General features: G+C 46.9%; 2 protein-coding genes across 6 annotated transcripts in view; both read right to left on the reverse strand.

Moving 5' to 3' along the window:
• Window positions 1–22,909, reverse strand: part of TSPAN7 (tetraspanin 7) — a 191,163-nt gene that overhangs the window by 58,697 nt on the left and 109,557 nt on the right. The window lies entirely within an intron of this gene.
• On the reverse strand, window positions 769–2,713 carry MID1IP1 (MID1 interacting protein 1). Of its 5 annotated transcripts, none has more exons than XM_051618689.1 (2): window positions 2,472–2,713; window positions 769–2,014 (listed from the first exon to the last, which is right to left on the reverse strand). In XM_051618689.1, the coding sequence occupies exon 2, from the start codon at window positions 1,866–1,868 to the stop codon at window positions 1,374–1,376; it is 495 nt and encodes a 164-aa protein (XP_051474649.1). In that variant the 5' UTR covers window positions 1,869–2,014; window positions 2,472–2,713; the 3' UTR covers window positions 769–1,373. The 5 variants fall into 5 exon arrangements, with proteins under 5 accessions (XP_051474649.1, XP_051474640.1, XP_051474619.1 ...); XM_051618680.1 differs by having other exon boundaries at window positions 769–2,017; XM_051618659.1 differs by having other exon boundaries at window positions 2,393–2,713.

The following is a 22,909-nucleotide window of genomic DNA, read 5'->3' on the forward strand; positions in this document are numbered from 1 at the left end:
GCTGAAAGAGAAAAAATTTCTATCTTTAAAAGCAAAATAAACACAAAACAAGCCCTAAACTTGATGGCAATAATGCAAAGTGAAATTTCACTCTACAAACTTAGCATTTGAGTGCCTGAAAAGAAAGCTCTGTATGTTATGTTGTATTGTAATGCTTAAGTACACTTTTAATATTGGAACTTAATATTAAAATGCAATATAGATCCCCAAATCCAAGGCACATTACTGCAGCAAATGAAAAAAAAGGCAAAAGGAAATGAAATACAATTTGGCTAACATCAAACTAGTTAATTTCTAGTATCTAAGGATTACAGAGGAAATAAAGTAATGCAAGAGATGGGGGAAACAAGTATCCCAGACCTGTTTGGAGGAAGAGAAAAGAGCTCCCCACAGTACATTAAGATAGTTCCAGAAAAACACGAGTCATTCCTAGGCTTTGCTCCAACCTCCATGAATCGCTGCCTGCAAAGCAACCATGACTTTATCTTCTTGGAGTTTTTTTAAAGGGGCGCTGACCTTCATGCCAGCATTCAAACACAGCAACTGGGCTGGGAACAGCTTACCAAAACTCACCATGTATGGTGCAGTTAATATAGCTGTTCATGCATTTGGGATATGCTGAGCTATCATTGCTACTTAACTGCTCCCTTTGGAAAAAAAAAAAAAAAAAGGAAAAAGGAAAAAAAAGCCAGAAAAAAACCCCTTGCACATGCAGATTTCTGTCTAGTAAGGCAGCTGTGGAAATAACTTAGAAGAACAACAGAAGAATTCCAGATGTTAAAAATATTATTTAATTAAAGAAACATAAATCATACCAAAAAGTTTTAAGTCACTTTTAGTCAATACATTTGCATTTATTTTAGAATATACTCTACATCTGAATAAAAAAGTATTTAAATAAACTCCAGCACATGTACAACCATGGGACCCGCCATCCGTTCCCGGGACAGAGGGATGCTCATTAGCCCGTTGGGTTCCCTCCCGGGTCACAGAAACAGTCTCAGGCCAGTTTTGCTATGTTCATCGGCTTGTGTCGAGCCTCCTATCTGCCAGCTATGCCTCCTCCACCTTGTACAGGTACAGGTTCAGCCTCCCGGCCCAGGGAGCCACCGCAACCGCTTGCCCCACACCGTACAATGAAAAAAAAAAAACAAAAACACGGGGAGGGGGGGTGGTGGAAATAGTTAATAAACTAGTACTGATTAATTTGCGTCTCTCTCTTTGCTTGTGCGTTGGTCAAAAACCGGCTGCAGTCCTCCGAGTGCGCGGGGAAGCCTCAGCCCGGGGCGCTGCCCCTTCGCCTCCCTCCTCCGCCGCCGCGGCAGCCGCGCCGGGCGGGGGGAGGACGCGCCTTCCCCCGCTCCCCCCGGGCCTCACTGCCCCCAGCTGCTGAAGCCGATCTCCTGCTTGTACCGGTTGGTAAGGACGTTGGCCTTGCGGGTGAGCTTGGAGAGCACCGAGTGGAGTCCGCTGAGGTGGTAGTGGAACTGCTGCTCCAGGTCCTCCTCCCCCTCGCCCTCCTCGGCGGGCCCGCCGCCCAGCTTGTCCTTCTTGCGGGCCGCCTCCTCGCCCGCCGGAGGCTGCACCACCCCCCACTCGATGTCGTTGCGGATGGACTTGAGCAGCACGTAGTGGCTGTACATGTCCCTGCGGGAGAAGTAGGCGCCGGGGTCGCCGGGCGTCAGGGCGGCCTCCCGGGGCGGGCAGACGGCGCCCGCCGCATCCAGCTCCTCCAGCAGCAGCGGCACGTCCCGCAGCAGGCTGGGCACCATCACCGTCTGGTCCATGTTGTTGACGGCGCCGATGAAGCGGTTCATGGCGTTGAAGAGGGAGTACTTCTGGCTGTACGAGTCGCAGATCTGCATCATGCCGGCGGGCGGGCGGGCAAGCTCAGCGGGAGAGGCTGGGAGCGCGGGGCTCCTCCGGCCGCGGGGCTCCTCCGGCGGTCGCCTCCTCCCGGCTAGCGGCAGCCCTCGCCACGGGCTGGGCGCGGCGGCTGCTCAGGAGCAGAATCCTGCTGGAAGAAGGCGGCGGCGAGCCGGGGTTAGGGGCTGCTCTCCTGCCTCCCGCATTCCCCTCCCGCCCCGTCTCCTCCACCGCCGCCTTCACCCTCGGCCCCATATCCTTTTCCCAGCTTCCTCTCCCCGCCCCTTCTCTTCGCCTTCCCGCCCTACCCGCTCCGCTCTGTACGAAAAGCAAAACCAGCAGAAATAAAAAACAAAACCCAACCCCCCCCCAAACCCTCCCGGCAGCCCCGCTTGGGGCTGACCGCACCTGGGCCGCCTCCCCCCACGCCGACCAAGTGACAGCCAGGCGGCCGCAGCCTGCGGGACCCGGCCGAGGCACCGAGCCGCCGTGGGGCGGGCGGGAAGGCGGGCAGGCAGGCACCCACCGTGGCACAGCCGACACCCGCCGCGGGGCAGGCAGGCAGGCAGGCAGGCAGGCACCCGCCGCGCTCCGGAGCCGCTCACCGCCGCGCCGCCAGCCCGCCGCCGCCCCGCAGCCGCGCTCCCATCCCCGGCGCAGGACTTCAGATCGCCGATCGGAAAACCAGGTGTTCCCCAGTGCCACCCCCCCGCGCCGGCACGCTTGATAAAGGCGACGGGCGGTGGCCCCGCCGCCACGGCTCCGCCTCTCGCCCCGCGCCGGGGGCAGGGCATGGCGGCGGGGCGGGCGGCAGGACCGGCCAGGCCGGGGACAACCCGCCCCGACGGCTGGAACCCGGCGGCGGCGCGGGGTGGGCGGGGGCAGGGGAGCTCCCCCCCGACCCGTCCCGCGGCACCAGTTCCACCCCCCCCCCAAGAGGCAGGGACCAGCGGGGCCGGGCGGCGGCAGCGCCCGGGAACGGCGCGGGGGGGGGGGGGGGCGGGGCCGAGTGATTGACAGGGCGGACGGCGCGGACACGCGGGCTCCACGTGCCGGCCGCGTTGGCGCAGGCCGCTCATTGGCCGCCGGGCGCGCGGGCAGCGTGACGGCCGCGCCTCCCGGAGCCCCGGCCCCGCGTGCCCCCGAGGGCCGGCCCGGCAGGGCAGACTCCGACTCCTCCTCCTCCTCCTCCCGCCGGCGCTCGGCCGGGCCCGCCTCGCCGCCCCCCCCCAGCCCGGCCCGGCGAAGGGCCCGGCTCCCCGCTGCCCACCCGCGCCGCCCCACCCCGCCGCGGCAGCCCCGGGGGCGCGGGGGGTTGGCGGGAAGGGGGGTTGGGGGGGCGGAGAAGGGGACGGCGCCCCTTCCCGGGCGGCCTTTGTCTGCGGCGCGGGGCGGCCGGCATCACCCCACGGCCTCACCTCCGCGCCCGGCCAATCGGCGGGCGGCCCGCCCCGCCCGGCGCCGCCGCGCTCTGCCAATCAGCGAGCAGCGAGCGAGCGAGCGAGCCAATGGGCAACCGGAGAGCCCGCTCCCGCAGCGCCCCGCCCGCCGGCTCGCGCCGCCCGTGGTAACAGCCGAGTGGGGCGGGAGAGCGGCCGTGGGTCACGTGGGGCGCGCGGCTGGCAGCGGGGGAGGGGGGAGGGAGGAGGGGGGGGGTGCGCGCGCGCGTTGCCGTGGCAACGGCTCAGCCAGCGGCCGTTGGCGGGGCCTGCGCGGCGCCGCGGAAAGGCCGCCGGGCCCGCCGGCAGCCTCGGGCGGAGCGGGGCGGGTGGGGGCCCGGGGCTCGTCCCCGCCCGCGGCAGCGGAGAGCCGGGGGACGCCTGACAAACGGGCTTGCCCCGCTCGGTGCCGCGCCGGGGGTCAGCGTGCTTCCCCGCAGCCGCTCAGGCCCCGGGCGGGTGACAGGCCGGCTGCGGGGGGTGGGGGGGGGTGTGAGGCGGCAAGGCGGGCACCCTCCGCGGTCAGCGCGGGTGCCGCCAGTACTTGTGGCTGAGCAGCAGCGAGAGATGCGGGCTGGTGGAAAATGACGGATTTGTTTTCCCTTCCTACGGGAGGGAAAAAAGAAAAAAAAAAAAAGGAAAAAAAGAAAGAAAAAATAGTCTCACCAAGCCAGAAAATTGGTCACAACGTGTATTTGCATCGTTGTATAGACACACTGTGTCATTAATATACCATTAAAGAGTTTTGCTGCCTTTAATTGAAATACAGTCTGTGCTGGGCATTCAATGACTTGGAAAAAGAGAAAAAAAAAAATCTTTAGGAAAAAGAGCAATTGGTGTATCGCCCAGCTTTCCTGTCCAAATTAAAACAAAACAATGAAACATCTGAATAAATCAAAACGGAAGGCTTTCCCTGTGCTTGCAGCATACTGGCTGGGGAGCAGAAAGAGTTGATAGAAATAACCCAGCTTGAAGCTGCACATGGGAGGTATGTAGTTGTAGCAAAAGCACCAAATGAGGAAGCACTGTGTCTTCAGCGCAAGGATACCAATTACGAGGTGAGCATAGAATAGTTTTGACCCCCATCTGCTTTCTTTGTTTCCCAAAATGGATAGCCACACGGACTGCTTCCAGCTTTGACTGTAAATGGCACCTTAGTTTAGCACAGCTCTCATGCAGAGCTCTGGCCCATGTGGGCATGTGTCTAACCCATTAGGCTGAGATAGACAGATCATCCTCGAGTCAAACTTCACAGCATAAGGCAATCGGGTTGTGTTTTTTTTTAACGTCCTTATGTTCTGATCGGTTTTGATATGCAGTGTAAATGCCACTGGTACATATAACGTATATCATTAACACAAGCATGAGTAGGTTTGATTGCTCTTTGGTTAGAACGAAATAAAAGAGCACATATTTCTAGCTCCAGTGGTATATAACTCTGGTGGCTGTGCACGTGAGAGAAAGAAAAAAGTGCCCTTCTTTTTGTCCCCTCCCATTAAGAAAAGATGATCCCATTTGTGGCACAAACTTATATATGCAAGCAGTGTGTATTTAAAATATTTCCTCTTTGGTCTGATTATCATGACCATGCAGCGCCTGGAGGGGGGAATCACCTGGAAACCCCTTATCTCTTGTTCAGGGCAATAAGGAAGCTTGCACATTCACTATCTGGCTGTCCAAGTCGGTATAAACACCTTCACCCAGCACAGGGTCCTGGATAAGGAGGCCAAAACGCCTGTATGCAAAGGTAGTCTTTATCAAGCACCTCAACTGGATGGACCATTCCTGACAGGCACACCTGGCAGTGTGGAGGTAAAAACACCTTCCTGCTTGAATAGACTTGGTGCTGCTATTCGGGAAAGGAGTCACATATAAGTTATTATATTAGCTAAAACCTTTTAATTTTCTCTGAAACGAATGAGAGCTGGTGGTGTCCAGCCCTCTCTAGATGAGGGCTTTCTTTCTATGACCAACTCCTGAAGAACAGGGATGAAGTATTGGTCTTACTATTTAGCAGTTACTATTATTGAGCTGTTACTGGTATTAGCTAGTTAATTTAGCTGTACATCAGTATTTAGCCACAGTAGCACTAATGCTGCCGGTGGTTCGTCTCCTCCGGCAATGTTAGCAGCTGCATAGAATTTTTCAAGAAAAGACAGATGATTCTGTCAACTTGTGTGGGTTTTCATACCATTTGCAAGGCCTATCTAAATTCTCTCTTCAGTGGCAAGAGGGTAACAAACTGTCTTTGTTAACAGTTTTTGCAGGACACATGCTGGCACGACGTACGTGCCACTGGCACATTGCAGACCAGAGATGGCTACACTTCAGTGGTTAGGAAGTTGTTTTGCTGCACAGTGTTTGCAAAATAAGATGAGATCTTGTGTGGGTGAAAAGTGATAAATATGTGCAAATATTTAGTGCTGCATTGTGCAGCCTGGGAACACCATTTGGGCCGGCCTTGAAAGAGCAACATCTCTTGGGAATTTCACTTCCTCTCATAATTTGTTATTGATGTGACATGGCAGATTAGAGTACAGCCTTGGAAACTGTGAGTTGTTTCCTTCTATTCCTATCTGACATGCATTTTTGCTCAAACTTGTGAACTGCTTCCATCATTTTGGATGGCAGTATAGATGCATGTGTTTAACACCTCTCTCATCCTTTCTCTTTCTGAAACTGAGTCCAGTTGTACCAAACTCTGAACTGAGGAAACCCCTCGTTTCTCATCCAGAAGGAGTGTATGTAAATGTATCATCTTAATTGGTGCCTCTCCATGAGTTTCATGTCATCAGCCCTTGTAGCTTAATATGGTAATGATCAGGCTAAGTAGAAATCTAGTATGTTAAAGGAATGCAGACCATTTTATCTGAGTCCTGCTGAGACCTGCGGTATAACTTGTGCAAAGATTTACTCATCTCTCTCCTGCCTTTCACTTAGCTGACTTTTACTTCTGTTTTTGTTGGTCCTGCACGAGCAGATTGATTCTTCAAAGCAAACAGAAACCTCTAGGAAGGTGTGCAGCAGGGTCAGGAAGAGGACGATTGGAGCAAGGAGCAGTGATCGTAAATCCCCTTTCCCTCTGGCGCACACACAGATCTGACCAGAAGCAGCACAACAAGGGCTCTGCAACTTTGCCTCTTGGCAGAGGGGAGCAGTGCTTCGTGTGCATGGTGAACAGCTCTGACAGGAGCTCTGCTGGGAGCAGCAGCAGGAAGCTGTGCTGGGCAGGAAGGTGACCATCTCAGGCAGCTCCCATGAAGCTCCTCTGAGGTGCCTGGTTCTGCAGGTTGCACCCAGGTCTCTCCAGGACTGCCAAGTCCTCACTTCCTCAGAAGCATACCTGGAAATCATTGCAAGGTCAGCTTCAATCTGTTCACCAGTCACTGTGTGTTTTCAGGGCCTGGGATCCCTCCCAAGTAGTGCTTTGCTGGCACTAGGAAGTCAAAAGAGGTTGGAAACTCACCATAAAGGAACCAGTGGGATAAATGCTGCCATGGCATCATTTGCACAGCATTTGTGCATCATCCCTCTCGCTACCCTTGTCAGCCTCGTCCATTTCCCCTGGAATCTGGTTGGAGCAGGCACTGTGGTGCATGGTGCCTGGGACCATGGCAGCCCTTTTCAAATGGCTCCTTAGTGCTGCCATAATAAGCCTGATAAATAAAACATGGCTTGCAGACATGGATTTACTGGAGAGGGCTAAGGGGGCTGTAGCTCCCTCATTAGTATCTCCCGGTGCAGCATGTGTGCTCCTCATTATGTGGCACAGTGGCAGTTGTCTAGTCATCCACTATGTGGCTGCAGTCACTGCAAGGATGCACCAGGGATCCTAGGGATTTTTTTATTATTATTATTATTTTTTATCCTGTGTTAATAATAGGAATTTACAAGAAAAAAAGAAGACCTCGAATATGAAGATAATGAAGGGGCAAAGGCTGCAACAGTCTGTTTTTCTGCCCCCTTGCATCTCTGTAAGTCAGCATCAAATGCAGAGAAATCCATATAGGCGTGCTAATATGGAGTCGGTGTGAGTAGGATCGAGGCCTCTGGACTGCACACATTTTTATTTTGGGGAGCTTTGTTTCACTTCAGTCTGCTTGTAAACTTGTGGCCAAAGTATAAACTTCATCCTCTCCCTCCCACTTTTCTTCTTCTGTTCAAGGGAAAACAATCAATTTGGCCGATTTCAGGTCCCTCAAAGCTGGGGACTTGGGAATCTGGGTTAATCGGCGCAGCATTTGTGGAGGTTTGATCCAGCTTTTCTTTCTGGCCATCATTTAAATCCCTTCTACCCCCTGCATACAAGCTGCAACCGCATCATCGTAATAACCCTGTGACCGAGAGGCATGAGAGTCTCCTCTGAGACTGTAATCTCACTCTAAACAGCTCTCTGGTGGGTGCTCGTGAGTGGTGATACATCATGCAATTTTCTCCTTTAGAGGCTCGCAGTGCTGTCTCCACCTTGATCCCTGCCCTGCCTGGCTGGTGTGGCTAAGCCAGTGCCCGGGGCCAGCCTGGGAGCGGGTTCCCAGCACAGCACCACATGGCTGGGGCATGTGCGGGGTCATGAATGGCCTTAGCAACATCTACCCCCTCCTCTTTGCAACCCTGCCTGTGCTCTGGCAGATAAGATACCTGTTTTGGATGGCAGGAGACTTTATTGGCTTAGCAAAATAATAATCCTCCATAAACTCCTGACTTTCTGTAGCGGTATTTAATATGCAGATAGCCAAACGAATGCCACCGTGATATATTTTTATGGACAAATATTATGTATTAAGCCCTGATTTATACATTTGAGTGTAATACCTGGGGCTCTGAGGAGAGCCTTTAATCTCTGTTGGTGAGGCAGCACGCATGCTAAAACGCTGAGTAAATCTGCACGGGAGCAGCGAACCGAGCGCAGCATATATCAGAGTTCTTCCGCCTGATAAAATTAAATACACAAGACCACCTTTCTGTGACATTAACGGTTTGATACACAGGGGCTGACATCAGGAAATACTGATCTCCACTTCCCACTCTGGCCATAACCTCCAGCATTCCTGCAGCTTCTGCTGTCCCCATCCCAACGTGGAGGATGGGTGCCACCTCAAGCTCCCAGAAGTTCCTGGCTGAAGGAAGGTCTCTGCCTGCACTTCGGCCCCTCTCCTCCTATCACCCTGCAGCAGCTTGCCTTCAGTGTTGAGCTGGATACAGCTGGGGACGTGCCAGCACCCTGTTTCCCCTTCATCAGGACGTGTAGTAAGGTGAGCGCCATCTCAGCATGGGTTTCTGCATTTAATAATCTCACCAGCTCAACTGTTTTTATCTGAATCTCCCTTCTGAACTGATAAATCTAAATTGCACATTTTCTAAACCGCTTAGCTTAGGGGTAAATCTTGCAGGTATCCTCAGATGACTAGCTGATGCCTTCCGCACCTGTCTAGCACCATCTACTGTAACTTTTTAATACTGTTTTCCTTTCCCTTCCCATCTGCAGGCTTACAATTCCTGCAGCAGCTGCCTTCATCCTGAGGAGTTTGTGGAAAAACGGGAGCTCTGGTTTCGTTTGAAAGACCCAGGGCTGGGACAGTGATGAAACAAATACAATAAATGTCCATCCTGTCGCTTGTATTTCCTTGTTTTAAACCAGTAACCTGATTTTCACTGCCTAGCTTGCTTTTGATCAATTTTACACTCTCCTCAGTTTTCAGAAAGAGAAGAAGATAGAGCAGAAGAGTGACCCACCTTCACTGAAGCTCTCCATACTAGCTGTTGGAGAAAGAGTTAGGAATGTGGTTAGGCAAAAGGCTGGAGCAAGAGTTTTGTGTGGGAGAAGAGGGTTTGCATGGGAACTAATCTTCCAGTTGCTGCCAGAAGATGGAATTCTACTATCTGATGGGAAATTACAGGGTGAGACTACAAGTAGCAGGATTTTCCTGTGAAAATCCCATCTCTTCTTTTTCAGTATTAAAAGGGAAGCTGCTTTGAAAGAATATCCTACTTTTTCCAGCTTGGCAGTTCAGAGGTGTTGTGTGTTGTCATATGCACTCCTATTACAATGTGGTTTTGGCTGGAGGATGTTGCATGGTTAAAGACAACGATGACAACCAAAAATAGAACCAGAGCTTTCTGACTGCTATGACTATTATACATTTGTATGTTTAATATTTAGTTGCTTTACAAAAAGCGCAGAAAGCTGGAAGTCAAAATCAGAACTAAGCTGTGCTAGGGATTGCATATGGCACTTTTTTTTTTTTTAATAAATATGTTCATAATGAGTATTTCTGTAGGTGACAGATTAACATAAAAATACTGCCAGTCTGTTCCAGGCTGTAAAACACAGAATAAGGTACATCGTACTTTTGTTTGTTGTTTTTGTTTTGTTTTGGTTTTGTTTTGTTATTGAAACCCAAATTATCTCTTTGAAACTAACTTGTTTCAATAGCAAGTAACATCTTTTTTTTATGGTCCTTGTGAAAACTGGAAATGAGGTAGATCTGGCAGCTTAGCCTATGAAGTTCTGTGGCAAATCTGCAGACCAAAAGACTGCAAGGTTTTGTCCTGGCTTTGTTTCTTGATGAAGTTCTGAAAAGAGCTAAATGAAATCCATGCTCTAGCCATATGTGTAATTTTGTTCCACTGGAATAGCTTATAGCTGTCAGTGAATTTCTCCATACTCCCAGCATTGTGCAAGGGATGATACAAGAGCCTGAAGATTACTCTCGCCAGTAGTACCATGCGTCCACAAGCTTAAAGTTATTACAACAGCATTTTTTCATTTGCATGGTTGGAGAGAATCTGTTTTTGCAGTAGATTAGTATTTCAAAGCAGATTTCTGTGTCGTCATTATTGGTGGTTTACAAGAGTTCTCTCTGTTTTTTTTTCCCCCCCTCCATTTGGGGATGTGGGAACAAATGAAATAAACCCATCATAAAAATAATTTTGTCCAGGTGGAACATAAATCAGCCAAAAAAATATTATTCTACATGGCAAATAAAAAGCATATGCTGTATTATTTAAAGCACAGCCTCCATATTCACATACAAAATTAATGCTGCAGTGGGAGGTAAAACTGATGGAGGCAGACAATGAAAGTATCAGGAGTAAAACATGATGCCAGGAACAATTCAAGCAGAGCCACTTGCAGGGTCATGGTCATATTCCATTTCAAATGGGCATGGAAATACACTGTGGGTTATTCTTCTCCAGAGATGCACAGATAATAAGCACCTGCTCCCCATGTCTACTCTTCCCTTTTAACTGTTGATTTATTGGATGTTTCTGAAAGCTGTGGTCAGGCTTCTGAGGGATATATAACATGGTGCCTGCAGGAAGAAATGGGAGCAGGCAGATGAGCTGCCAGATTCCTTGTCACTACAGTGGGGTGAAGGGCTGAGTGGGGTTCAGAACAAAAGCTGGCTCTTCTTCAGTTTCCAAGTGAAAAGACACCACTGAAGGTAAAGCAGCAATATTCATGTACTCATGCCTGAGACACACCTAGGAAAGTTGGTTAAAAAACTTAAACTATGTTCCTCACCTCAAACTAGAGTAAATGATGGATTCAGAGGAGACACAGACAGTGTTCAGCCACCTAAGGCACCAAAAGGGATTTTTTTCCATAACTAGCTATTTGACTTCCCTCATCAAGGAAACTACCAGGATATATATCTATATACCTATAAAACAAGTAATTACATGTCTTTTAAGGTCATTTTCAGAACAGCATTAGGAATCCAACATACCACATACTACTACTGGAGACAGTACCACCAGCAAAGTTTTTGCACACATCTTAGTTCTCCTAGGATCAGGGGGAGTTTCACTCCATTCCCCCTCTAAACTGACAAACAGCTTCACTAAATAAGGGATTAATAAAATCTTCTGATAATGCTGAAGCTGGGTCACTATGAAGAAACTTTGAATTGGTAAGTTGTTTTTCCATGTAATTTAATTAAAACCATAATTGCAGAGAGATATGTTCCTTCACTGTTCTCTGATATTTTGTTCTCTGGAGTAGGAGTTTTGCAGCTATGAGGTCTTGAGATGTCCCATTTGTGGAGGTCCATGAGATTTAAATGACACTGCATGCCCATTTAGAAACAAAAGGAAGTGCTGTTCAATTAAAAATTTGAATTAGGAAATGTAGGGATATTGAGAATCATTCTGAACTGCATATTTTACATACATGGTGAAGGAAAAGGTCCACTGTAGCCACTGGAGTAATGCATGGTTCAGTTTCCTGCGATAGCAAGCAGTTTATTAGCCTAGAACTTCAAAATTGCTCAAAATGACATTTGGCAATGCTGAACTTCTGACACAAATCCCCCAGTGTAAGGAAACTGAGAGAGCAGCTGCAGAGCCTTTCACTGAGCCCTGCTGCACCTTTCAACGGCAGCAGGAAACGTGCACTGGCAGTCAGGACTGGAAAGGTAGAAGAGCAGTGTGAGAGCAAGAAACTCTTTCATTTTAACCCTGGCTCTGATTCCTGCTATGGTCCTGAACCAGTCATCTCAGGCCAGAGATTCAGGTGCTAAGCAGTCACAGTCAAGGCCAGGCTTTGAACAGAGCTCCCTGTGCTCATTGCTGAGCCCCTTGGGCCTGACTTCTGCACCTGAAAGAGCTCTGAGGTGTTTAAATTTCAAGTTCTGATGGTGCACGCTGGCCTCTTTTGAAATAGGATCTTGAAGGTCTGATCTTGCAAGTTCATGATGGAGCCATGAGCAAGCCACACTCCCCAAATAGGGGGAGATGAGCTTACTCTCTGATGTCTTTCAGCCCTAGTAATCTCAACTGGTCCAGTAATATCAATTGGTATAAACAACACTGCAAATATTCTCCAGCAGAAGCATTATCTTTCAGCTCATGGTGTTCCTTTAAGCACTAAGACACTGTTATGCTGAGTTTTTCGCTGTAGCCAAAAGGGACTAGATTGAAATCAATAGCCCCATTTCACCTGTCACTTACTTAAGCTTGATTGGAACCCATGTTTGTAAAGCTGAAAGGCTTTTCTAGTCCATCGTTATTGTGCCTCCCATGGCCAGCCTGCCTGTGAGAATTTCACTAGCCTATGTTTTAAAAGAATTTAACATTCCTACATTTTAAAAAGAAATATGAGGACAACGAAAATAAATGTTTATTTTGTTTTAATGTGTTTAACTCAACAGTTTTTCTGTTACTAAGGCTGGGGCAAAATGAGACTGCTTGGAAAGCAGGCACATCTCAGAGGCTTCGTAACTCATTCAGAGTTATTGGTCTTACCCACAATATTAGTGATAAAAATTGATTATCCATTCCTACTTGCTTCACGATCCATAGCTTTTTCTTTTCATTCATATCATAAGCTGGTTTATACAGAGTGAGATGGTGTTATTTAAATAGCCAAGCATGAGCATAATATATATTACTCTCCCAAAGGCCACACCAGCAGAAAGCAGGATTTTTTTTTTCATGTTAGCCCTGTCCTGTCCTGAAGGTAGAAACAATCTGGACTTGGCAACTCTCCTTTTGGCTCTGAAGAGAAAACAGTGACTATATGTGCATGGCCCACTCAGACTTACTGTTGCCTCCTTTTTATCCCCAAGTGCAACGTCTGGGACTTAATAGGGCCTCATTGTTTGATGAACAGTTGTGCTGAGCTTCCTAGGGGAAGGTAATTTTGGGACTCTGTGACCACCACCTCATAGAAGGTAGGAGAGAAGGGGAAGGACTGAATTATTACATGGATGGAGAGAAAGACTAAAGGGAAGGACACAGTTAAAAGCTTCTGCAAAACTTTCCAAGTGAAAGCTCCCTTTTGGAAGACGCATTAACAATATGAGCTCCCCTGCTCCCAAGGACATCTCCAGGTGGGTCACAGCATGACCATGAGCATCCAGAGTCTTATACACACCCTGTCTTGGAGCTGTAGGGAAGAGTGTGCTTGCTATCAGCTGACTTCCCAACCATTAAAAGGACAGAGCAGTTTGGACACTGCCTTCAGATGAAATTGTAGAAGTTGCAACTTAGATGGATTATTGGAGTCCAACAGTTAGATGTTTGGGAACAGAGGTTATCTTTCAAATGAGATAAACTATAGTATTGCCATTCTGTGGAGGAGTTCATTGATATGACCATGAAGTTCCTTACAAAAAAAATAGAAGGGTGACTTACTGGCCTGCCCAGAGATCCGTGGTTTTTACTTAAAACTAGATTTTGTTTATTTGATCCAAAACTGGATCCTGGAGATTCTGGATTTTCTTCTGGAAGTCCTTTTACCACAGACAGGTGTTATCTGCACACCAGGAAGAGGAGAACAGACTCCTAATAAAAACACCTCACAGCTTAACTGCATAGCTGGTAGCTTCCCTCAGATAGTAAAACAGCCAATGCATAGACTGACATAAAATTAAAAGGAGAGGTGTTTCCATGTGGGACTATTACATGTAAATCTATTTTTGTTCAATAAGGTGATGAGACAAGTTTTTCCACCCAGTTGCTGGGTAATCTCTCTTGAAGTGAAGACTGCTTGTCTGGTACAGGATCTAGAGCTCCTGAGGGTAACTGCAGAGCAAACAGCTAATGCCAGCAACAGCAATAAGGAAAATAGCCACCTATACATCTATACCAGTCTTTACAGTCCCTCACCCATGGCGTTTAAGAGCAGCATCTGATCTTGAAGGCGCAATATCCAAGGTGGCATGTTCCCCCTGTGGTTTTGCAGGTGGGCAGGGGGTCAGGGGAAAGGGCAGGAGATGCTCATGGGCATCCTTGCCCCCCGCCACCTCCTTCTGGGGGGCCGGGAGGGGAGGGAGCACCAGCCCGGGCTGCGCTGCCAAAACTGACGCTGTTTTGCCATCTAGTGCCGCGGGTCCAGATTGCACGAACTCGTCGCCGCCCACCCCGCTCCCCGTGGCCAGGCTCTCAAAGAAACCCGGTTTTACGGCCCAGCTAGAATTACAGGAAAGATAGCTTTTCCTTTTTCTTTTTTTTCTTTTTTTCTTTTTTTCTTTTTTTTTTCCCCTAACATTAATTTTCATCAATATTTTATGTGCTGTAATGGCTGGATAACCCCAGCTCAAAGAGGTGGTATTTCATGTTGTCAGTAGCAATGGGAAGGGGATAAATCGCCGGTGGCTGCATGGTGGCTGGGAAACACTCCCCTTGCCGATTAGCTGTCACGTAAAAGGAGATACCCAGTGTCGTTTGGATCTCCTGATTTAGGGCTGAAACTGGGAAGGAGCCAAAGCCATTAGCTGAGCGTCGCTGCCACCGCTCAAGTTGTTTAGCAAATGAGGGTTGAGGGGGACGTGATTTACATAGGGAGGCCTGGGAGCTGAGCCAGGTGAGTTGCTTTCAGTGGCAGTGAGTAATGAATCTGATCAATTTTGCAGGCCCTTCCCCTCCTCTGGTAATCATCCATGAGTAGGTCACAGTTTTCTCACGTTTACTGATTCTTCTAAATTATTTGGTGAATAATTTCAGCAAAACGTAGGGCATCCTTAAAAGATGTGTGGCCAGTTTTTTGGGGAGCCCTGGAGTCGAGGCGATTTTTGCTGGCTGACTGCAAGCACAGAAACACTGTACTGAGCCTTTCAGTCAAGACATCCAGGGGTTACTCGTGTGTGAATTTATGATTTACTTTCTGAAATAATTCTCTTCTGTTCATTTAGAGTGTGCTGTGTCTACAAACTTGGGGGCCATGACATTTTTAAGACTGTAACGAGATACGAAAAAATGCCTGCGATGCAGTCCAACCTAATTTCCTATAAAATACAAATTAATATTTGCAGAACCTTTCAGTTTTAATTTAAGCAAATTCTGGTCACCTCCAAAATGGAGGTGAGTGAGTCTGGCTGCCCCACAACGAGTTTCCAGCACACAGAACTAAAAAGTCTCATGCTTCATAAACTGAAGTTAATGGGGAATGAGGGGGGGAAGGGAAAGGTTTGGACTTTAAATACCATTCCTGTAGAAAAAAAATCTCTTTGTTGGTAACCGATTTCCAGAGGAGCTTTAGAAATTATTTCTAGTTTTGTTAAGTAAAACTTCCTTCTGCAGTTGGATCCACACACATGTCTTCACAAACACTTGTCATAGGGGGGGAGTCAGCTCTACTTGGGTAAAGGGCAAGTCAATAATCATGTGCCAAGCATGTTAAAAATTATATGATGATGGGGCAAAGCAAAAAGAAACTGAGTTGAGCTTGGGACTGAGAGGTAATCAGAAAGAGTGAAGGCACCGATAATAAACTAATGAGGTACATTCAGTACACCTCTGCTGCTGCACAGGAAAACAAAGTGAAAGCTGTACCACTACTAGGAAAACTTGGCAACTTTCAAGTAAGGCCATACCACACCCTGTAGGCTTTGTGAGCTATGAATAATACCAAGGTTTAATTTTACATGCTAGCACAGGCTATATTGTCATCTACAATTCAAATCTTTACTTAGAAGGTTACTGGGTTTGCTATCAAGAGAGAATAACAAAGAGGTGTTTGACGACAAGATCCAGTGAGACCTGGTTTTCTACAGATGCATGGCTTAAGGCTGAGCACCTAAGAGGACTTTGTGCCATGTAATCACAGCTATGCTCACAGTGTACCTTTTCCCTCTGCTGGGAGCATTAATAGGCTCTTTTCCATCCACCTTCCTGCTTTCATGCAGCCCACAGGAAATTCTGTCTTACACAACTTTGGCCCTCTGTCACATTTGGTTAAATTGGCTGGTGAGTTTAAAAACTTTTGAGGCTACCTGGAAAATCAACCGATGGATTGAATTAGTCTTGCTTCCTTAGCAAACTCAAAGCTAATCCACACCGAGTTGGAAAGACTAAGACTTCAGCCTTCAAAATGGTACTGAATCACAGCAGAAAGGATGACCTTTTTGAAGCCAGGCAAGCAGTCTCACCATTATCAATAATAATGACTAATAAAGTAATGACAATAACAGCCTACCTTTTACGTAATAGCTTACATCTCAAGGTACTTTTCTAACTTCTCTTTTCCATTCTTAAGAGTAATTTCCCCAAAATGCATTACATTTTTGTGGCATTGCTGAAGTCCAGTCACTCCTTGAATAGGACAAAGGCAATCATATGGATTGCAGCACACTGCACATCAGTGGAGGGAGAGGAAATTTTAGACAAAGGCTTTCAGGTAGATTCTTGCTCTGACATAAAATGTCAAGATTTCTTTAATCCTAGAACAAGTAAGCTAGTACTTCAATGGGAGACATCTTCTTCAGTGTTTTCCTGGCTAGATTAGGCAAACTGTGAGTATTATTGTAGGTAAGACACCCCAAAGCCAATCTCCCCTCAGTAGAAGGGGCTTAGTTCAGATCAGAGTTGTGCTGTGAATACATAAGCACAGCCAAGTTGATTTTATGAGATGTGCAGTGACACGTGATCGCACAGATCCTAAAAAATACAGAACACGCACCAGGTAACGCCTCAGGCCCAAGCCTTTAAATGCTGCTCTTCCAAGGACTTGAGTGCTAGAGATGTGTTCAAAGGCAGAGGAGTGGCCACCAAAAAGCCTTTGGAAGTATAGCTGCTGAGCTTCAATTGGGTTTAACTTCAGGGCCAGAATCAGTTATATTTGTTTGTATTCTTACAGACATATTAGCTATGGAGTCTCTGCACGTATGAGGATATACATACAAAGTCAGAGAGAAAAAATAACTGAAAGCTTTATATTTTAAACCACCTAGATTCTAAAGTTGGTGGTAGTTATATGTTGAGAGGGGGCTGAGCTCTCATTACTCACCTGCCATCAGCACAGAGACATGAGTGCTTCTACAGTTTAGAAAACAGACAGAAAGGGGACTGTAACACTTACTAATTAGTTCCCCTTTACAGTTTTCCTTAATATATTATTATTGTTGTTATTGTTACTACTATTCTCCCAGTGACTGTGCAGAGAGAATGACTAAATAATTTGGACAGACAGAGCATGATTGGGAAAAGAAAGGATTTCTAAGCATCTCATTTTTCTCCATCCTGTTCCCTCCAGCAAGAAGAATAAAATCCTGTGGTTTTCATGCAGAACTTTGTGAGGAGACAGGCAGCAACTAATTAAGCATTCCTTTTCAACAGCCCAGCTTAGGCATCATCTGCAAACAGGTAGATAATGCCGCTGCAGAAAGGAGGTGTTAGCTGCTGCATTAGCTTACAGGTGTGCCAGCAAGTGTAGAAGGGAGCTGCACACAAGCAGCACTTGCTCACTCACCTGATCTGTATCAGAGGGTTGATGCCAAGCATGGCTGACACCTGACAGGTGGGCAGAAACAGCAAGGTGTAGTGGGGTTGTACAGGGTTCAACACCTGGATGAACTCTACAAGCATTATTTAGCAGAAAAAAGGCATGGCACAGCTTTAGCCTTCCTTGGGTTCACATAAAAGCAAGTTAATGACATAACTGATGTCCACCTCCCTGAGTTAGGAAGAAGGGCAGTTAGGAGATGCTGGAGCTGTCTCAGCTACAGTAAACCTAACCAGTTGCTGGGGTTATGCCAGAGGTGATGTGCTGAGCAATAAGCATGGCATCCTGGCTAGCCAGCTGTCCATCCAAATATTCTCTATGATAAAGGAAACTTACATGGCTTCTTTAAAGCTCCTTACAGCTCCAGAAGCTCAGTCTGTTTTTGCAAGGGCAAAAAAATGCATCTGGAGGTGGAACTGAAATGAAGGAGAGGAGAACTAGACTGAGATTTCCTTTTGTGCTGCATTGATGCAAGCAGCTAAACTGAAGTGTAGGACTTCAGAGAGATAAAGACAGATAAGGGAAGGGATGAAACACTTTTCCGTGTCAGTAACGCTGTGTCAGGAATGCCATTCTGATTTTTTTTTTTTACCCCAAAAAATAACAATATATGAAGTTGTATGAAGAATGTCTGATGGGAAATACTAATTGTGTGTAAAACTACTTCTGGAAGTTCTAGAAATGAGCTTTTCAAATAATTTTACAGGGGTGAGGGGGCAGTTTTAATTGAATTTCAGTGGGATTTGTGCATCTGTTGCTTCACTGTCTTGATCAAAATTATAAAACTGCTGGTTTTGCAGCAGCGATACTGAACTGCTTTCTTGATCTTGCTGTAAAAAACATTTAAATCCTTAAACTACAGATCAATACGATGGACAAAAGTTACCATTTAAAAATTGTAGGCTACTATATTCATTTAAAGAAAACATTCTTAATCTTGCTAATCCCTATTCAAATAAATCCAACCACTACTTTAAGAGACCTATAATGATCTAATGTACTCAGCCGACTCTGTGTCTCCTTGAATAACTCAAGGGGAGAAAACAAAACAAAATGAAAAACTCCAGCCAATTGCCAGATGGGAATATGGCACAACTTAGTAAATTAAAGTAAGATGGGAAACAGATGGAGGCCCTTTCAGAAGTCAGATTTTGGTAGTCAGGAAGACGGTGATAGCCAGGCTGTGATCAAATCCCAGCTACCAGTCACCCAGACCAGATTGGCTCTAAAAAAGCCATGGGTGCCCATGAATCACTAAAAGTCTGTAAATACTTTAGTTAGCTCTCCTACGCTTGTGATAAGTGTTATTTTCTTGGGAGCATTACTAGGGTACTTGGGCATGAGCATTGCTAGAATACTTGGGATGCCATGAGGAGCAGCAGTGATTTAACATGGCTGATCTGAGCCCCTCCATCAGCTGCCCCTGGAGTGAAGACCCCCCCACACTCTACTGCCTTTCAGAGCAGACACAGAAGTCCTTCTCACTGTCCATCCCAGGACTTCAGGCTGTTTCCTCTCCATTTCAACATCCATGTGTGGAGTCACTGCAAAGTGCTCTCCCACACTTCCCTTTTCATGCTTTCCTTTTCAGCATACTGGGAAGTGCCATGTCCACACTTCTCATAAATAGTCCCTAAATGAATGAATGTTCATGCTGGGAAAAAGTAGGGGGATTGATTACACCATCCTTTTCTTTGAGCGTTTGTTGCTGGTTACAGTATTTCCTCTTTCCTGCGTTTCTTTCCCCACTCTCCCCTTTTTGCTGGAAATGCAGCACATGAGGCCTTATTGTGTTCACATGGAAGGCTTCTGCTTTCTCCAAATCACTTGACTGTATCTCATCAAGCTGGACACATTGTCATTTACTGGGTGGAACACTGGCTGATGTTTGGATTTGATATTATTCTTTTCCCAAACTTTCAACCTATCTCCAAAGGTGCTCACAGTTACCTGCCGGGGTGCTACTCCTCTCCTTTTCGTTTCCTGTGGCACTACAGTAGTTTAGGAGCCATTTCTACTACGATGCTACAGAGTGAGGGGATGACCATCACAACACTGCACAGTGACCCACACAGCCTGTCACATCTTTCCAAACTGGTTCCTCCTTGTTGTGTCCTTGTTGTGCCTCCTGTGAAGCTCATTAAAGAATACAGCTACTCAAGCCTGTATTTCAGGCGTGACACACCACTTCTCCTTTCTTTAGCTTTCCCTGTGGACATCTTGCTCTCTCTCAATGACTTTTTCCCCACGGCCTCCCAAGTTTAGCAGCTTTCCAAAAGCAGAGACACTTGATCATCGTCTCAGCTTCACCAAGCATGTTACGTCTGTGCTGCACATCAATAAATATCACACCATTTGATGGATTATACTTTAAGAGTTAAAGTATGGCCATCCTAATGAAATAGACACTAGTAAAGGTGGGAACCAGAGACCATGGAATGTTTTGCAGTCATTGCCATAGCTTGGCAAAGTCCTGTTATTTATTTACAGCTGCATTTTGGCCTGTAGCATGAGTCTGATTGTTGTAGTTGAAGGCAAAGGAGGAGGAAATACAGAATCGTGATACTGGTAAATGCTTCAGATCCTTACTCTCACCCTTTATCTATGTCCACTGCTCTAGTTGTCATACTTATTCTGTGCCTGAGCAATGCAGTTTCTTTAGTAAGTGGTTTGAGTTGCATCACTGAGGGTGAACACACTGATCTACTTCAACCTCCTTTGCAATTTCTAAATTTCCCAGTTTACCCCTCTCATTCTCAGCTTGTTCACTGTTGCTTATAATCAGCAGGCTTTACTGCCTTTGTGGTTAGTTTCTCCAGACGTAATTAAATTGCCTGGGATTGACATCTGGCTCTGCTGAGATCTGGCTTGTATCTTCCTGGCTGCCTCAGTGTCCTTGATTTGGGATTCTGATGGTTGCCTGCTCTCACATGGCACATTATCAATGGGTGCTTTCATTCCTGCAAGACTCTCTTGTGCCTACAATAATGCTGTTAAGTGTTTCTGGCCCTCAAAGCACTCCAGAAGGTTATTTCAAGGCTCAGTCTCAGCTGTGGTGCCTGTTGTGCATGCTGGGGCCTCCAGAAGGGCTACATCAAGCTGCAGCAATGTATAGGGGTCCCTGCCCCTTTGCAGGAGGGCTGTGAGCTCTCCAGGGCTGATGTTTTCACCTTTGCACCCAGCCAGAGCTCTGATTTGGAGTGTACCTTGGTCTTTTGGTGTCTAATAAAATCCTGCCAAAATAGTTGATTTGTGGAAGAACTGGGTCTCTTCCTGATGTCCATGCTCTCTTACCTAAGGGTCAAAGCAAGACCTGGTACCTCTCCTGCTTCTCCTTCACTGTTATGAAGCCTTCTCATGTTTGGCATCCTACAAGCTATGCTCTCTCCACTCTTCTTCTGCAATGCTTCTTTTAATCCCTTCATAAACATTGCGAGTGGTAACAAGAACCTGGCTTGCTTTCTCCATGACGTACCTTTATGTCCCTGGGTGATAGCCCAATGACTTTCATAAGGACACAGTTAATCCCCTTGCTCTTGGCAAGGCTTTTTGCTAGTTATTGTTGTAGCTTTTGGTGACATCCACCTTCTCAGTCTCAGCCCTGACAGTGCATTTACATGCAGTCTCATGACCTGGTGCTTTTCTTTGTAAAATTCATTTACTTTGGTGTGTTTTAGTGAAAAATACCCAGTCTAGAGATGTGCCTTGCTGGGAAGTCTGACCTTGCAAGTTTTAACCTTCATATTAGATGTATTGATTTTTTCAGATGCTTACTTGTGTGGCCATGGTTAGTTATGGCCACCTCTATACATTTTCACGAGTGAGAACCTTAAAAGTTGAGAGATTTTCTTCTCACTGCACTTGAACTGGGTCTTTTCTGTAAAGACCCATTTCCTCCCTGCTTTTTCCACTCCCAATTGTTTATGATTGTTTCTAGTTGGAAGCTCTTCAAAGTATGCATCCAATGTGTCTTGGTATCACTCAGCGTAGATTTCCCCCTTTCCCTTGGATTTTGTGTGCACTTTTCCTCTGTCTGCTTTACTCTGGCATTTCCAGCAACATGCTTTGACATATCCTAGATGTCATGTTACAGTTGTGTTTGTTCACTTCTGCTTTGCCCAGTGTGATCTTTGGACCCATGCAGAACTGCCATGAATCTTTGCTTTCAATAAGGAGACACTCTGAACACTTGTAGGGTGATAAATGAAGATGTGTCCAGAGCTCATTAGTTTTGAGTTACAGAGTTTCTTTAATATGCCAGATTAACAAGGCTGATTATTCATTTTAAACCTGTTTTCAATATATAGGATTTTTGCCTTTCTGAGTTCTTATGCAGAACATCGATCTTTGGTAGATCATTTATGTAAATGTGTCACCTCTGAAGTCACATTTTTCCTTTCTTACCATCACTCTCAGCGTTGCTGCTTCAGCCACCTCTGAAGCCAACAAAATGCCACTATGCTGCTTCTCATTTTCCCACGTAGCTCAGGCCAAGAAGCAAGCCATTCTTTGACTTTTTTTTCCACAGTACCTTCCACATTCGCATTTCATCCTGGCAGCTGATCTGTAGTAATTAAGATTCTTAAAGTAAGCAAAGTAAACTCGTACAGCAAGCTGCCTTCCAACGCCACTGTGCTCTCTAGTCTGGCTGTATTCTGGAGCTGCTTCCAGCTCCCTGTTTGAGGCACTGCAAAAGTCAGCTGGAAACTTGGTGCCACAAAATAACCCCCTAGGAAATACAGTAGCTTCAGATTTCCTGCTGGGCTTAACACTTCATTGGAGGTTGCCCCTGTGTGCAGAGGCTGAGCCTGGCACTATGCAGGCTCTTCTAAATTGCACTAAATGAGACGTCCTTTACCTGTGACAAAGTGGGAGATTGTATTTTTAGCAAGATTAGTTGCTCTGATCTCAAGCATGAGGGCATTCTAGTAATTGTGCCCTTCTTTGATTAGGTAGTCTTCTCCCAAGCACCTGAGCTTCAGGAAAGCTCGGGTCCTGCAGCCAAAGCCCTTGAGTAGCCCTGGCTGCATGGTGTGGTGGGCAGAGCTCTTCCTGGGAGAGGCAGGAGCTGCACCAGGCTCCAGATGCTGGTGAACAAGCTTGTTTAACAGGAGGAATATGTAAAACCCTGGTCTTGTGCCTGTGGTCATGACTATACAATGAGAAATCATTTTTTTTTAAGCCTGCAGTTTTGGTGCTAAAATCTCCCTGAGTCCCCCCCAGTGACCAGAGTGTCTAACTGTGTGCTTCAGTAGTATCTGGGCTTGGGTGAGATTTACAGAAGCAATCACTGCTGGACAGAGGGGACTCCTTTCTTCCTGCATTTATCTCCCTGTCTCCCAAGTAGAAGTGCTCCTGGGATGAAGGAAGCGGACCCACA

This window comes from Apus apus, chromosome 1 (genome assembly GCF_020740795.1).
Source record: "Apus apus isolate bApuApu2 chromosome 1, bApuApu2.pri.cur, whole genome shotgun sequence".
NCBI lineage: Eukaryota > Metazoa > Chordata > Aves > Apodiformes > Apodidae > Apus > Apus apus.

What these genes read in the sequence shown, in the direction of transcription:
- MID1IP1 (XM_051618689.1), bottom strand. Translation starts at nt 1,868, where the DNA reads ATGATGCAGATCTGCGACTCGTACAGCCAGAAGTACTCCCTCTTCAAC.